The following is a 17,795-nucleotide window of genomic DNA, read 5'->3' on the forward strand; positions in this document are numbered from 1 at the left end:
CCTTTTTTTTCTTATGAAAAAATATTATAATTTACATATTATAAATTTTTTATAGTTCGATTGTAGGGCAAAAGTTAAAAATTCAATTTTTTATTTATAGATATAAAGAAGTTAATCGTTAAGACGTTTAGCGTAATCTTTTGGATCATTTAGCGCAACTCCTTGCGACTTGCAAATGAAACCTTGTTTGTTTTACGTTATATAATGCATGTCCAAATCTATTTTTGAATGCACAGGGTAAAAGTGGCACGTGATATCACGTCGCTTTCACAACAAGAAAACACATTAGGAAGATGTTCCTAATCATCCATTCTAATCGGATGTAAGCGTCGCGCGAATGCACTCGCGGATCGTGTCGTGTCAAATTTCGTCGCTTTCAATCTCGCTGAAAGGGAATCTTGCACTATCCACTAAATTATGATTGCTCGCGCAAATTGTCGTTTCACACCGGAAAAGCCCGCGTCACTGTCGCAAATTGATCAACGTCGACAGGTGGTCGATGATAATCGACTTCGCGTTTCCTGGGAATAGTCTAGCGAGTGAGAGTTACTGCTCGGCTCGTTGAAACGGAAGAAGAAAGTCCTCCCACCTTCGTTTTTCCAGCACCGAATCTTTTTCTACATAGAAGTATCGAATTGGTTCCTCCTCGTGATAGCGGAAATATATTGATCATTACGAATCGAACTGCATTTTTACTGCTGTCTGTTTCGATTACGATCTATTCATTTTTAAGAAATATAAAAGATATCATATTATGAATTCCATAATTATGAACTAAAATTATAATACAGAAATGTTATCTTTAATCGAAAAAATATTTTCATTGAGCAAATATATAACTTGTAATATCGAATATTAATGATCTAAGATCTAAGCCATACATAAATTTGTGTATATTTATAGACATATAAATACGTATATCCATCCACAAATGTTTATTACAATTGATTTTTAATACATGAAATCAAAATATGCCAGTAAAATCGCAAAAAATTATTGATAATGGAAAAATATGTATCATTGCTTAAGAAATTAACTGCTAAATTTATTTAATTCCAAAAAGTATCCATGAATCTCTAATTGACACAATGTAATATTAAATAATACAGCCAATATTTATATGTACAGAGATAATCTTTCTCGTGACATTTTCGCTAAAGAAAAATTTCTTCTAAATTTTATCTTATTGTTAGAGTATCAAATAACAAAATAAATTGTAAGAAATCGCTAAAAAAATTAATTGGTTCAGTTAAACTGTAAAATCAAGCAGATAATAAAGTGAGCAATGATATTAGATAGACTTTGGAAAAACCATATATTATAGAATAATAATAGAATACAATGTTCGTGGGAATAATGATAAAATAAACCGTAATATATTTATATATACCTGACAATAATATAATAAGAATCTAAAATAACACGAATACTGAATACATATTATTAACAATAATCAGATGAGGGCGGCGTCGAGGAAGTTTTGGCAGAGAAATAGGCCATGCCTAGAATTGTAATTAATTAAAAGAAAAATGCCGTAATAAAGTCATAAAACTGACAAAATTCGTGTTGGCATTTGAATGCGCTGTTTCTCTCTCTCTCTCTCTCTCTCTCTCTCTCTGAAGACTTAAAAGAAGTACTTAAAATCACGCTGTATCATTATTAAAGATCTGCATTGCAAGAGAAACGCAAATTTAATTTATCTAAATAAACTTATAAATAAAGATCTGCCAACACACTAAGCGCCATCGTGTATTCGAATAAAAAAGAAAATTGAAAAAAGAAAAACGATCTGTAACATTTGATACTTATTTTCATCGATAAATATAACGAACAAAATCAAAATTATATATAGAGATCATTTATAACTATAATAATTTCATATGAGAATAAATCTCATTCTTTTGTTTAAAACATTTGTTCTTTATTAACAAAACTTTGCTTTTCACGAAAGTAACGAATGTTTTGAATTTTAGTAAAATCCATTCACATACTTGAAGAGAGGAAGGAAGATGCGATCAAAAATATATCACGTCTCATAAATTCATATGAGGCTATATCATCATTCAATCTCTGATTTTTCGAAAATCTATATGATTATTCCAGAGTATATAGTCCATATCTAGAATTCCATATTCAATTGTGTAAAAATTGCGCGCGATATAATACATCGATTCGTTTGCCACAGCTTGACCAAGTCGATGTTTGTATATAAAGAGACGCTTAGTGTGTACTAGATAAAACAATTCTTATATCATGTATAGAAGGGACTCAGGTCGCAATATAATAATTACACAGCCTTATTCCCACACTGTTTCTAGGAGAATTCAGCCGATTGTAAAATCGCAATTTTCCACAGTAATCGAGGTATTTTCACATCACATTTTATGCGACATGTTTCAACTTTTCTCTTCGCTTTTATAATTTCATATCTCTCTGCGGATTATGGTTCTTTCCATGCTACTGTATATAAACAAGTAACTAATCGTGAACTGAGATCTTTAACGTTACAAAGCACCTCAAGAACACGCTGAACAAACATAACTAATATTTGGAAATAAAATTGGAGAGTAGGCGGTTTTCTGGTTCAAACAGTTGACAAGTACATTTTAAAATATCGAAACATGCGACACGAGGATATTGATAAAAATGCGGTTCGCAAATTTAAATAGTTGCAAAGAGTCTCCCTGTAGTAGTCCGAATCGGATATCTTAAAACTATTAGCTGGTAATGCACCTAGAATATATATTCAGAGAACGGTAAAATTGTCGTGAAAAGGATTTCTCCTATAAAAATGCCGTTTCCAAACGCCGTTAACTTGTTAAATTGTAGATGACACATTCAAAGTATTATTCTAAAAATATCATTGTACTTTTACAATTTTCTTTAATAATTAGAACTAGTTTTTAAAATAGTTTTTTATAATGAAAACCAGTAAAATCGCGCTTTTTTCTTTAGAATAAAAGTTTGCGCGCGCGTTTAATGTATCTGTATTCAAATTATATTAGAAATTAAAGATATGCAAATAAAAATAAAAAATAAATTCACAAATTAGATAACATTTATAACAAAAAGTGAAAAGTTTACAGCGTAATTAATAATAAGTAGTAATTTAATTTTACACTGCATAGTAGAATTTCATATTTTGTGTTTGTAAAAAAATAATGTATGTGTGATTCTGAGAATAATCTCACAATTTCTAAACAGTTATATCCTTGACTAAAAATTCGCACTATAAAGTATAAAAATATATTTTTAATGAAGCCGACTTCAAGATGACGCGTAAGAGCGATTGGTCAAAATACAAATATCACTTGTTCTTGTCACAAAACTATCGGAAATGAAATGGATCGTGAAGAAACTCTTATCCTATAAAGTTCAAGAAAAGAAGAAAAAATGTGAAGCCGACTTCATCGACTGATAATTAGATTTAAGAATTAATTATTACACATGATTCGTGTGTAGCACTATTTGCGCGATTAAAAATCGACTCTTTCCAACTATTTCAATTTAAAAATGGCAGTTTTATCCACCACTTTTATCGTGGCGGCAATTATGTGAAAACTGTTCGAATATAACGACAGTATATCGTCTACAATGGAGGCCAAATACTATTTTTATGCTTAGAAGACTGTTAGCATTAGATGGCTACTTAACGCTTTAAACATTACGTTTCATTAAAACTGTTCAGTTTTTGTTCATCTTTCGGAGACAAGATCGCTAATGTACGGTTCGTTTAGACGTCGCTTAACGCATTAAATAGGAAAATAATATACGCGACGCAATCGTAACTAATCGAGGGCTAATTGGACGAGTATGTCTTTATAAGCACAATAATTGACCGATTAGTCTCGATCAGGTTGTATGTGACGCATATTTCTCTTCTTAGGCTGATAAAACTGGCAGAATATCCAATTGAGAAGCGTATTTCCTCAGATCAGTTACTTTACGATATCCCTGTACATTCTTTCAACTATAAGATTATACGAGTTGTGATGGCAGATTTTCTCTCCACTGTAAATCGCATAAACGGCTTTGAGTATTTGACGCTTAGAGGACGATCATTCAAACTAAAAGATAAATAACGTTGAAGGAACTGAAATGCAATCAATTTGCAATTGAGAATTTTAGATAAAAAAAGTTTTTTGTATGAACATGGTCAGCGAGTCGTCCGATTCTTTCTGAATTGTTTAATTCGATAAAATGTAATATTAAAAGGTCAATTGTTCGAATTAAATTCCATAATATGTATAAATATAAAGTAATATACAAATAAGAAATATTTATTAGAAAATTTAATATAGTTCTTGACAGCCAAATAAGATAAATAAGATTAAGGAACTCTCGCTGACTGTACGTTCCTAAAGAAGTTATACGAATTTCGATAGGGATTTCTCCGACTGCTTTGAGAAAAATAAGTACGAGAGATGATCAGATTATACATTCTATAATAAAATGCTTCTTTCCTCGTTAATCTACGACAACACTCGTTTTGCAATAATTACACGTTACTGCGGCTTAAACCTACCATCTCTTTCTAATGGTAGTACTTTCGACAATGTCGCTGTATACTTAACGAAGCTGGATAAAACATTGGTTCACATATTTCAATCACAGAACGAATGTCTGAATAGCTATTAGCGGCTCAATAAACTATCACATGATTCATTAATTAGCGAAGATTCTCATTACATCGTAAAACTGATTTCGCATACATCTATGACTATGTCGGATGTTTCACTGAAGCATTATTCTCAACGATAAACTTCGCGTTGCAAAATACTTAGACATCGTTGTCTCCTAAATAATACATAAATGTATCCATTCACTCGACTATCGTGCTTGTTTTACCCAGCTTTGGCGCTTAGTCAAATCCAAAGTGAATCTCAATTCGTTTTGGTGCGCGCAGAGACGACACTAGGCAGCGTCCCAGATTATCTCGTACACTTAAAAGTATTTTAATATCACTCTCTTTGTTTATCCGACTCCTTTTTGCCGCGAAATATTGGAAGCAGATTGATTATTAAATAGACGGATTTCGATTACCAAATGTGAGCTCGTGCTCTCAAGTGATCGCATTCGTCGCCGTAGTGGGTACAATAATAATACCAAACAAATCATTTAGTTCTGTTCAGAATGTTATACACGCACACACATACATACACACACATGCACACGCACATTCACTCTCACTCATTCACTTTATATATATATATACCTGTTTTAAATCAAAACTTAAACATTTAACAAATTATGTATCATCACTTTATGTAAGAGACGACACTTATTTTTCTATAAAATCTAGAATAGAAAGAAAACTGAATTTGTCATTTCATTGGCTAATTTAATTAAACAAAAATCTAATAAATTCCACCATAACAAATGTCTTCTGACATTTTGGAACCTTACAATATCTTTGTAGTAATAGTTACAAAGATATTATAAAAATTATAATCGAATTATACTGAACTGCTACTAAAAACAAAATAGAAAAAAGTCTATATTTTAAATATGGCTATATGTTGTAAAAAATGATTAATCAAACTGTACATTAAAGTTCAAATTGTACCCAAACAAATGGCTTTCTTGACATTTCCATAGTCGACGATAGCTGATAAATAGATACGTTGATTTTACTCTAGTACTGTTACTCTCTAGTATATAATCATATACACTGTTTGCAACAGTTCTCACAGCCTGTTGATTAATTCTTAATGATCCGTTTTGCTATCTTGTTCGAGCTCTTGAGTTTACTCCAAACGTTTCAAAAAGTTCTTTAATAATAAAAGAACTTCAAAGTATGTTGTGCAATTTTTGAAAAATTGTGGATCGCCAAGAATTAAAATATCGACTATCGAAGTGTCTTCTATAGATGACAACGTTTTCAGATACCGACTTTTATCGAAAAATTCAACGGCACTGTGACAATGATTCGCCGCATTTGTAGAATTACACACACTATGATGTTCATAATGTTAGCTATTTGCGCGATGATATTTGACCGTCAAAGTTTTCCCAAAGGAAGACGCGTAGATTCCGTCAAGTGGAAAGACTCGAATATCTCTTCTGTAAGTTTTTCAATCGTCAAAGGCGTGTCTCCTTCTCTCTCCTCCTCCCTTCAGTATCTTTCGTTTTTTCGTGACTTCTCTATTGAATAATGTCCTATCTATTTACATCAAAGCTCTCGATCGCGTGATAACATAGCTGCGTACCAGCCGTAAACCAGACTATCACGAGAGCACGGGACCGACCTCGGTCGTGTCTTTGCAGTCTTGAATGGATATCTGAGCAATCTCGCTCACTATTTCTTCCTGAGCCTCCTTCTTTAATATCGTGTATCCTTGTCCCTGTTCCTCGTTTTCGCACGTCGCTTTACCATTAGCCGTCTTCGTTTGGCCATTTACTTTTCTTTTGTTGAACGTCTCTTCGCCAGATCCGCCCGGGTTAATTTTAAACACGCTCTTAATAATGCTGTTCATCGTTGGCTGTGAGCGCTTTGGACTCTCCGGCACAAGAGAATTATACTTATCACTTTTCGTCATTTTTCGCGTTTTAGAATTGCCTCTGACAAACTTGTTAGGATTCTTCTGAACAGTTGATTGTTGCACTGCTGGCATTTCCGTCTCTTTCGTTTCTGCAGACTTATCTAATTTTACAAAATTCTTCTCCTCGCATGGCGGCGGATTATCAATGGTACACACCCTTTCCTGATTATCGATGTCTTCTTTCTCCGCCGACGTATCCACAACCATGACTTCATCATCTTTTTTAAGATCCTCATTTAGACCTGTCACTATAATTCTGTCAAAAATCACTAAAGCAGTCTTCGGTTCCTCTGGTTTTTCTGCTGAAACTTTATTGTTCTCTGTATGATTAGTTATATCCTGCCGCTCTGTCAATGTTTCTCTTTGAAGAACTTTAACGGGACTTTTCGGTTTTATACAAGATTGATCTTCCTTCGTTTGGCAATTTGTACAAGAAGTGTGCATAGGTGAATTCTGCCTCTTTGTAGCATTGTTTTTCTGAACCACTCCCATGTGTGGTCTACCCATTCTGTGCGCATTATTTTGTACATTAAATGTCCCAGGCTGCTCATGCTGTGGTTGTACAGTATTTATGTGCATTTGTGGTTGCTGCTGCATCCTGCGAATATCAACGTGCATTACGTTATCCATACACGGCTGCTGTTGTTGATAAGCAGCATATGACTGAAAAGGCTTGATTGGACTTGGAGGATTAATCACTGGAGGAGTATTGGCAGTCGGTCCGTATGGCAGATTCGAGTTCGAATGCATATATTTAGTATTCACGTACTGGGGCCACGCTTGTCTAGGTTGAAACTGATGGTGCGCCGTAATAATATTTTGCACGATTTGTTCTTCTCTGCCATGTTCCCGGTAATTGTAACGATCAAGTGAGAGAACTTGTATTTTCCGTTGCGATATAATAGGGCTGGATACGAAGATCGGCTCGTTCTTAGTAATTATTGGATTCTGGGACTGATGACTGTAATTGTCATAATGCATATTTTCATTACTAATAGTACTGCCATATGCGATGCTTGAGTGATACTGTGGCGGTTGTGGAGTGTATTCTTGCTGCTGTTGCTGCTGCTGTTCCAGATACTGAGGATACTGCGACATAGAAGGTTGAGCGTCGATCCAGGTTTCCTGCTGGGGCGGACGCTGTTCACTATCACGAATGGCTAACACAGCATTCCAAATTTCCTTCAGCTCGCCCGTGATATCTCGATCTTTTAGAATTGTATAATGACGACTGAAGAAAACCCCTGCGTTCATTGCTTCTATGAAGTCTAGTAGTAACTCGATAAAGACCATACGCCTCTGGTGGAAAATAATAATACATGTGATAAATAGATTACTATCTCTCTATCTCTCTCTCTTTCTCATCAAGAATTAATTAATAAGAAATAATTCTAATAAAAATTTTATAAATTTTATTATTCTATAGATAATTGTGTATAAATAAAAGAACATTATTTACCTTTGGATCTTGAGCATTCTTGCCACTCATTCGTAGAACTTCTGGATTGGCCATTACAGCAAACACAATGGCTTCTGTTTTTGTGCGAGGTGGTGGCACTCTCATACCTCCGTAAAGTGGCACAGGCAGTGAAGGTTTGCGAGGCATTGCAATTTTATCCCAAGACAGTACATTTACATAACATGGCGCAGTAGTGCCCTAGATCAAAAACATTGACATTTATATAACATTCACGCTATCGACTCTTATAACGTAAACTCTTGTTACGTAAACAATATATTCTTACAATAATCATACTGTTATTATAATAGTATAATACCTGTATAAAATCTTGTATGCACATATGCGGCTGTGGAGGATTCTTAAAAAGTCGCGCACCATTGCGCTTCATTCTGGGCACGCCACTCTCCGTCATTTTGCAGCTGAAAATTAATTGAGTCGACCATAAAAATTCTATACAAATAACTTTATCTGTGCTATCAAAATGCCATTTTTTTCGCATATAAAAATCTTCAATGTCAGCGATGTGAATGACGAATTGAAGAGTAGCGATTGATTTATTTATCAGAATCATTTACATTAGGATACGATCTACACGATTCCCTAATTCTAATCCCCGACAACTTGTAAGCATCTATGGATGAAGTCGTTAGATCTCGAAATTATTTTCGTATCAGTATAACTTATCGTATACATCGTATGTACAATTTTACAACGTTCAAGATCCCGTATTTCGAGAATTTCTACTTCGCGGCCCGCGCGATACGCCAACGATATTGCAAAACATTCGAGAAACACGAGATCGCAGTTATAAAAACACTTTGCTATCAATATGGCGCAATACCAAGCGGTCGGAGTAGCACGTTATGACAGATCGCGTATCCCGGGGGTGCCGTAAATGTCGCGCGAACAAACGGACGAACAATTATGTAACGCGATACGAAGGGAGAAGGGCGATTTCGCGAGCGTTTCCGACCAATCGAGGTCGTTCGCACGCGGCCAAGGCTACCGCGCGCCTCGTCGACATAACCTCAAAATCGCGACGACACTCGCATCTCGTCGAGGTGTTGGCGACGCGAGTCCCGCATCGCGCATCTCGACGAAAATCGATACGATTTTATTTTTTCCTCGTAGTAACTTACCCCCGTAGTGATCTTTCGTTAAAGTAAAAACGCTCAAACAACCACGGATCCGATGCGACACATTATCGGATAGATTCATGGGAGATGATCCCCATCATTCCTTTTGTTTATTATCTTCCCGTAGGCTCGCGCGGCTGATCATGCGCAGATCGACACCGCGCGCCCTCTGCGCGGCCGTGACGCGTACTCATGTTTCAAGACGGGATCCGGCGCAATGGCACGCACACCGGAAGCGTCTCTCGCAGAATTTGCTCGCAAATTCCCTAGAAAACGTGTAACGTACGCTTGTACGATTTCCGCGGGATGAGTTTGATCGCGCACAACTTCGGATTAGTTAAAAAATCGTCGTTAGAAGATCGTCGGTTTGTTGATTAAGCGTGCGGTCTTCCTTAATTCCGTATTACTGCGTTGTTTCGCGAACCGTAATCGATCACAATGTAACGATGTAAACGCGATGAATCACAAACATGGTAATTGTTATTCATTTTTTACCTCTTTCTCGAAATGACGCGCATTTATCTGCAATTTCAAATATCACAGTCCATCTTTGATTTCAGTTAGAAAGAATAGTACGGCGATTAAGTAGACGCCATATTGATCGAGAGAATCTAATATTGATATTTACAGTAATATTATAATTCGTTACAGGTGTGTGTGCTTGCGAGAATTCGGGGACGAGAAATACGAAAAATTGGAGGCTGTACTGAGATTTTGTCGACGCGACTGCATCAAATGTGAGTAATGTTTAAACAATAGCATATATATATATATATATATATATATATATATATGCGTACTAACAGTCGAATCGAAATTTTTCTCCCACTTTAATCTCAATATTATCAATCTAACATCTACTTCGATACTTTATAAGCACACACATGTATACATATTACAATCACAAATTATTCTCTTTTAAAATTATTTAATTTGTATAGTTATATTGAAAATTCTCTGTCCTTTTTGAAATTTTTAAATGGGAAAAAAAATTGTTCGTTTATTACTCTTTAAATAGAAAGTCTAAAAAGAGCTTAATTCCTACATAAATTAAATCTATCAAAATTGTCAGAATTCATAAACATAAGAAATTTGAGATTGAAAATAGGAGTAAAATTTCGAGCGCGCTAAATGCGAGAATCGAAAACTCATTCCAAGTTTGTCGAAAGAGCGTTGAGGACATTTCGAGAATCTATTTTTTTTTTTTTTTTCTATAAATTCACGATATCGTGTCATTTTATTCCGGCTTTTGGGATAAACCGCGAATATATTACGAACTGTGCGATAATTATTTATCAAGCAATAAGAAATAATACAAAATCTCAAAATATATTTACATCGATAAAACTTATCGTTCAACAATTTCGAGGCAATGAAAAACAGTCAGCGAGTCGAATAGCGTCAAAAAAAGAATAAATAAACAAACGCTCGAGCTATATGACGATCGAGCGAAGTGCCTTTTTGTACTGAAACTTGCTGTAGAGCTTGTAAGAACGGGCGGCTCGGAGGACTGTAGTTAGCGACTATTAATATCATCGATCGGGATCGATAGTTCTGCCTGCGAGGCGTCATAATGATATGGTGGATGGTGCGGATCTCTCTGATACTCGGCCGATACGTCACGTACACCGGTAACGATGTACAAGTGGCGTCAATAATGCTCGCAAACATCGCGCCCTGTTGTACAATCTGTTATCGTTAACTCGCTCTCTCGGAAACCCCCGGTCCGCTAATGCTCGCCGCTAATGATCCGATATTAAGAAATAAAAAGATGGTGTTACAACGGTGCGATATAGCATTATTGGCGTTAAAATCCTTATTTCGCGAGAAAATATTCACGTAATAAACATCGCAAGTTTCTTTTTTCTTCCGCGATCAACAGATAAATATCAAGATAAATCTATCTAACAATCTAAACTTGACATCAACTTTATTTTTAACTCGATTTAAAGTAAATAAATTATATGTTTTAATAAATTAATAAATTAATATTATTTAAAATCAATATTATTTATTAATTCATTAGATTTCAAAATCTATAGATTTTGAAATAACTTCTTCTCTTTTGTAAAGTAATTTTAAAATTATTCGAGTATACCTAATATGGGTGAAAGTTCTATTTAAAATTTATTAAAAAAAAAAAGAAAGAAAAGAAAGAAAAAAAAACTTATTTCTCGTACTCTTTTGCACGTGCGTTTAAAAATACAATTGTCTCAATTTATAAATAACAAATCATCTCACGTCAATGTTCTTTGACGAATTGAGCAGAGATATCGCGGAGAAAAGAAAATTCGAAAGTATATTCTATCGTCCTGTGTCGCGACTCGCGCAAATTTGTACCTAAAAATCGCGCGAATTCTCGCGTCGTTAAAACGCGCCTCGATCGTTCCGCTCGATCGGCACGATCTTACCTCTCGTAAGGACCCTGTAATGCGGAATAATGGGTATCCACCCACTCGATGAAAATTACATGAGACGCTCTCGGGCCCTCTCGTTCGAGCGGGCGCTTTCTCCACGCGCGCGCATCTGGGGGGGGGGGAGGGGGCACGTACCGTAGGGGCGCGAAAAACGCGAAGGAAGAATTAAGGCGCTGTGGAGAGAGGATACGCATATATATATATACACAACACGACCAAGAATAATTGTTTAGTAGGTGCAAACATTGTAATTAAAATCTAAGAGGATACAGATACGAGATAGCAAACAGATTCGTATTGTGCCGCAAACTTGCACAGGTGGAACATCTGTTTTATATATCGCGTTTACATTCGCTTTTTGTCGCAAAACACGTGTCAAAACGGGCACAAAAATCGGAACGAAAATCTAGGAAAGGACTTTGTAGTTTATGTTTGATTAAATAATCTTAAATATAAAATAAATGAAAACTATCTTTCTGTATTTTGTCCGTCAGACAGATACGTTTATTATATTGTATAAATTTTCACATATATTTCGTATTTGCATTCGTAATCGCGAAATTCATATTTTTATATTAATAAATTTTACATTTAATATATGTGAAATCTTGTTGCGTTGTAACGGGAATAATAAATAATAGGTAAAAACGTGGGTTTGAAAAGAAGGAAATTACCAGGTGTGTTGTTAAACGATCGGCAACTCCACACATGGCCGTTATTTAAATTAATCAAGAGCAGCCTCCTTTCGAAAATTAATTGATGACGTATCGATTGGGCCGTAAATACATTGTATCGATGCGAGCGGTGCCAAGGTATCAGTTCATACTATATACCTATCGCATATATAATAATCGAATAATGACGTCGCGTTTTTTATTCAAGTATGTGATAAAATGTACAATATTAAAAAAGCGGAAATTATATATACATATATCTTTTTTCTTTCCCTCTATTCATAATTATATAAAATTAATGAAAAAAAAAAAAAAAAAAAAAAAATTATCGCTTATTATAAAACAAATATATTGATAGTAATAATTGTTTTTAATATTGTCATTTAAAAAAGTATAAGTACTCTTGCACAAACAAATGGCGAATAAGAGTTGTAATTATTATATTCTATGCTTATTATATTAATCGAGGCTAAACTTCAAGAACTATTACAATATTAGTGCAATTTGATGAATATGAAAACGTATAGTAACATGTATATAATCAATCATGCATAAAAAATTTTTCACATTTGTTAGTCGAAGATAACCGCAAACCCCCCCCCCCCCAAAAAAAAAAAAACGAAGCGAATCCTATACGTACAATTTCTTGACCCGCGCGTTTTTTTGCGACAAACCAAAAGAAATTTCCAGTTGCTCTCATTGCGTTCTTCATACTCGCCGATCGGGAACGCAAAAATGTCGGGCGCGCGACGTGCGCGATTGGGACGGAGTCGCGCCGAATAATATAATAACGAACAAGGTAGACACACGCGTGGATATAAAAATAAATAGCCATGGAGAAAGAGAGAGAGAGAGAGAGAGAGAGACAGAGAGACAGAGAGAGACAGAGAGAGACAGAGAGAGAGAGAGCGCGGCAACACGACGCGCCACACGCAGAGACCGCGCGCGAGACGTGTTTATAGTAATGAGCCTTGTCGTTATTTGTCCAGCGAAGGGGATTTATCGAGATACCTCGTGAGATCTTGTTGCTCGATCTTCCTCCCTCGATGTCTGCTTATTTTCTCCGCCGTTCCTCTGCTCGTTCTCCTCGTTCCCGCTAGGTTGTTAACCCTCCCGTGTCTGCATAGAAAAAGAAACGAAAGGTTTGATTTTATTGGTGACGAATATATATATATATATATATATGGAGTGTCGCAGGATATCCCCGCGCTTTAAAAATTTTAATGACGGATTTTTCAGCCGAATTGGTGAGACAGCCGATATTTTATTAAGTAAAAATGTTGAATTATTATTATTTATAATCTTTCACAATTAATTGAGAAAATTCATGACGTTTTAAATGACACATGTGTGCTGAGTTATCGATAAAAACGCACGATATTATAATATGAAGATAAATGTAAGAATGAAGAGATAATTTTTTTTTTTCATTTCCATATTAATAGCTGATTATAATATTTTAATTATTCGTAATTATATTTAAAAATAAAATGTAATATTATCGCATAATAACGTTAATCGCGTGCATAATTCGTGATTTAATATCTACATAATGTTTTTGCAACAAATGAGAAAGCTTAAACTGGAACATATAAATTATTTGTCACGCTCTTCGTATAAATTACAATAATATTTATTAATCTGGTTATTTACAATGCTTTCCGCTGTTTATTGACTTTTCTCATTCGGTGGTAAAAATAAATTAATATAATTTAATAAAACGATTACTTTTAACGATTATTTATGCGAAATAAAATATTGCAAACGATATTTGTTAGAAGATATATTCGCCGATTTGCGAGTATCGATTATATAAAATCGCGGGGACTTGGCAAATTTCAACGATCACGCGGTCGGGCATCAAAGATCGAGATGCGCTCGCTTGATACGAGATTATCGTTGCAATGAATTTCGCACGCGATGCACTTGTGTATCTTATCCCATCTCGGGAGAGAAAAACGGCAAGCGCGACGTAAGAAATTATCGGCAGTTTAAAAGATGATTTTACGTTCGACGCTCTCTTAGCCTCGATATACCCTGCACTTTTAGGATCCTGGCTGTTATGATTATCTCACGAATCACTGTAATATGACGCCGTAATGTGACATTCCGACGAACTTTTCGATAGATATGAAGTTATTAATTCGCCATTCGATATAACGTACGTTGATACGGAAATTAATTCTTCTTTTAGATAATTTCTTAACTGTCTAAATATTACTATTAAATCGATATAGGAAAGATAAAAATATTAGTAATTTTATATAGCGGACTTTTAAATAATTATTGTTGTTTTGAAAAATGTCATCTAAAATTTTATACATTTTTAAAAAATAATTTTGTTACTAAATACATAATCATCTCTTGTTTATACATATCTCGAAGATTATTTCTCACTTATATTTTAAATATCATATTTAAAAGAAAAGTAAGAGAGAGACAATCTTCAAAATACGGAAAAAAAAAATACAACAGATGATTCTACGTTTAGCAAAAACAAAAATGAATAATGTTATGCAAAAGTGAAAGAATAGATTATATATACGTAGCTGGATTTGTTACATAGATTGCATATATCTTACTTCATTTGAAATAATTGAGGTTGGATTGTAATTCATTTTTGTATAATATATACTAAATGATTTGAAACAAAGCAAATGAAAAATCGATGCCAAACGTTTTGTCTATCGCGCGCGCTAATGATCTTTGACAGTTCTTCGTTTGGCAGCTCGTGGCTTACAACCGCAAAGTTTCAATAAGGAGGCGGTGGCATAGGTCGCCATGCATGCACGGGATATCGCGCCTTATTCGCGAATAAGGTGCACGTCAACGTGACTAAAGAGGCCTCGTTACCATAATCGTGCAGGCTCGAGGTGTATTCTTAAATCTGGCAAGCCAACACCTAAACACGGTCATCATCGCTCCGCGATATAATAAGATCACATCGCACTGGACCCAAACGGACCTTCCCTCGTGACCCTTGTGGCCCACGATACGCGTTAGGTCGATTCAGAATGACTCTTCTCTCATCCTTTTTTTCAAAAACCAAGTACTGTGAAACGGGATATCATCGAAGAATTTTTCTGTTTGCAAATGTATAACAATTTTATTCGAAACTATTTAATATATATTTGTTGTTTTAATTACATACTTAATTTTTTTTTTTTTTTTACTTTGTATTTTGGTAGAAGACAGATTTGATTCTTAAAGTGATAATAATATTAAACTTTTGCACACATTCGGAATAAATTTTTAATATTTTATATTTTAATATATTAGATTTTTTTCATTTTTATAAAAATATATGCGCAAATTTTAACATAATTGTACATAGAAAAACTTATGACAATACGTATAGTACGTAACATAATCAATATCAATTTTGAGAATAATTAAACAAAAAATCAATGTATTTACATATAAAAAATATTTCAAAGTTACAACCTGAAAAATTATCAAGCCTGGAAATATTAATATCAAACTGTAGAAATTTAAAGTTTGTGCGAGTTTGATCGCATTCCTAAAATTTGACTTTTCGATCATGTATAGAGAGGATATAGTCTGAACTGAATCGGCCTGATGTTATTTAAGAGCGATGAGATGGACGAGCGAGATGATTACCAGCGGTTTAAAGATGATCCGCCGATCGAGAGACGCCTACTTGGATACCTGCAGTTTGCTGCGCGCTTATTAAGATTATCCCTTCGTCGGATCACTGCAATACGCTCGTAATGTGTGACAATACGGAGATGATTTGCATGCCTGGATACGGAAGACATAAAGCCATCAAGCGGATCGCAATCTCGCAGCTCCATCGTTCTATTAAGCGTCTTTGTAAAAACTGTAAGATGCACGTGTGTTGCACGTATCAAATTACTTGAGGGTACTCCCTTTTTTTTTCTTTCGCTCGCGCACGAGTTCCTTTTTTAATTTCATACATGCATCCACACTCGCGGAGAGAAAAAATTGATTCGCAAACGGGTAGACGGAAGACCCGGAGGGGCACACTATTGGCTTCGCGAAAACGATGGGGCTCGTATAATAATGATCAGACACGAAACGCCCGGAGTTACGTGCGTAATTGTAAATTACCTTGGAATAAATAACGGAAGAACTTTTCTCTCACTTTCTCTCTATCCTTCTTTTCCGCAAAAATAATAATACTTTTCAAGAGAAGGAAGAAAAGAAAGGAGAGAGAGAGATATAACAATTCGAAATGTGCAATGATTCATTTAATTCTCGCTTCTTTTTATATCGCTGTAATATATATATAAATCTTAAAATTTAGGAATCTAACAATCTCTCCTCTTCCGTTTATTAACAATTTTTATCCATTAATAAAGAGGCGGTCTTGGTTTAATTATAAGTGTAACGTCGAATCTCAAAATTTAACCGTCGGAATTGCATTGTCTCGCAGAGGACAAATGCGTTTTCGCAAATAAGATATTTCCCATTGAAATCCCGTGCAAAGACCGTCAGCCAAGCAATGGTGATGTCGTGGGATTTCTCACGAATTGTCGAGACATAACTGGTCATCGTATTGGCCGAAGGAGGCGTTCGAAGTTGCAGGTACGCGCAGACGCGTTAATGGCAGCAAGAGTGGAAGAGAGAGAGAGAGAGAGAGAAATCTCGATGTCATTTCTTGTTTGCGATGTGTTGTTGCCGGCGTGAGATATATCGGGCCTAATGACAGGCCGCTTCGTGCCGCCATGCGGTATCCCCACGCCCCACACTCTGTTTTTTTATTTCCCATCCGCAAAATTTTCCCTTCCGTTGCGCCATCCGAGTTTCGAACTCATTACTTTGCCTTTGAAGGAAAGTCAACGTATATATAATTGTTTTAATTACGAATATTATTTTGTATAATAATTTTACGATGGCCGTATACACATAAATCGTAATTTATTCAACAATCCAAAGAAATTTTTTCGCGCGATTAATTTGTTATTTTAATAATATAATTCTAGTACTATTGAGAAATTTGATATAAATACAGAGAACGGAAAAAAATTTTAATCTAGAAAAGGACTACTTGTATAACAAGGTAATGCACAGTACTTGTGGCGACAACCAACATAAATTAAGAGTAGTTTCTGTTCACGTCGACGCACTTCCAGCGTACTAAACAGCGCTCGTTTATATTCCCTGTCGCTGCTCTTCGAAGAGTCAACGCTAAATGGATGTTCTTGTAATGAACGAGGATCGATTGGATTGTGTTCAGGGGCGGACTGAGGTGTTTGACGCCTCGAACAGGATATATAATGTCAAGCGCAGACACAGAAAGAATCATATCAATATAATATAAATATATATATATATATATATATAGACTAATAAACAAATTCAAATTTAATGGGAATGTCATACTTAAATCAAAACGTCTGTGAGAGAAAAAAGAATCCTTCAAGGAAAAACAAGCAAATAAAATTATCTTAGCTTTAAATATTTATATATAATATAATGTATAATAAAATATATATAATATAACGCGTTGAACATGTTGAAAATCAAACAGTTTTTTAAATAGATCAAAAAATTAAGCGCACGATACAATAGATTACATA

The 17,795-nt window shown here is 35.0% G+C and overlaps 1 protein-coding gene and 1 long non-coding RNA gene across 2 annotated transcripts in view; one reads left to right on the forward strand and one right to left on the reverse strand.

Annotated features, from left to right (window-relative positions):
* Positions 1-3,108: 3,108 nt before the first annotated feature.
* On the reverse strand, positions 3,109-9,257 carry LOC138937683 (probable basic-leucine zipper transcription factor Q). Its single transcript, XM_070304187.1, has 4 exons — positions 9,144-9,257; positions 8,321-8,423; positions 8,002-8,199; positions 3,109-7,841 (listed from the first exon to the last, which is right to left on the reverse strand). The coding sequence occupies exons 2-4, from the start codon at positions 8,414-8,416 to the stop codon at positions 6,228-6,230; spliced, it is 1,908 nt and encodes a 635-aa protein (XP_070160288.1). The 5' UTR covers positions 8,417-8,423; positions 9,144-9,257; the 3' UTR covers positions 3,109-6,227.
* Positions 9,258-9,390: 133 nt separating this feature from the next.
* The window catches only part of LOC138937875 (uncharacterized), a 30,157-nt gene continuing 21,752 nt past the window's right edge, over positions 9,391-17,795 (forward strand). Inside the window, exons 1-2 of the long non-coding RNA XR_011447584.1 lie at positions 9,391-9,613; positions 9,792-9,877. This is a non-coding gene — a long non-coding RNA (uncharacterized lncRNA). The remainder of the gene's footprint in view (positions 9,614-9,791; positions 9,878-17,795) is intronic.

This window comes from Polyergus mexicanus, unplaced genomic scaffold, assembly GCF_030449975.1.
Source record: "Polyergus mexicanus isolate NDT 795.1 unplaced genomic scaffold, iyPolMexi1.0 SCAF_11, whole genome shotgun sequence".
In the NCBI taxonomy this organism is placed as follows: domain Eukaryota; kingdom Metazoa; phylum Arthropoda; class Insecta; order Hymenoptera; family Formicidae; genus Polyergus; species Polyergus mexicanus.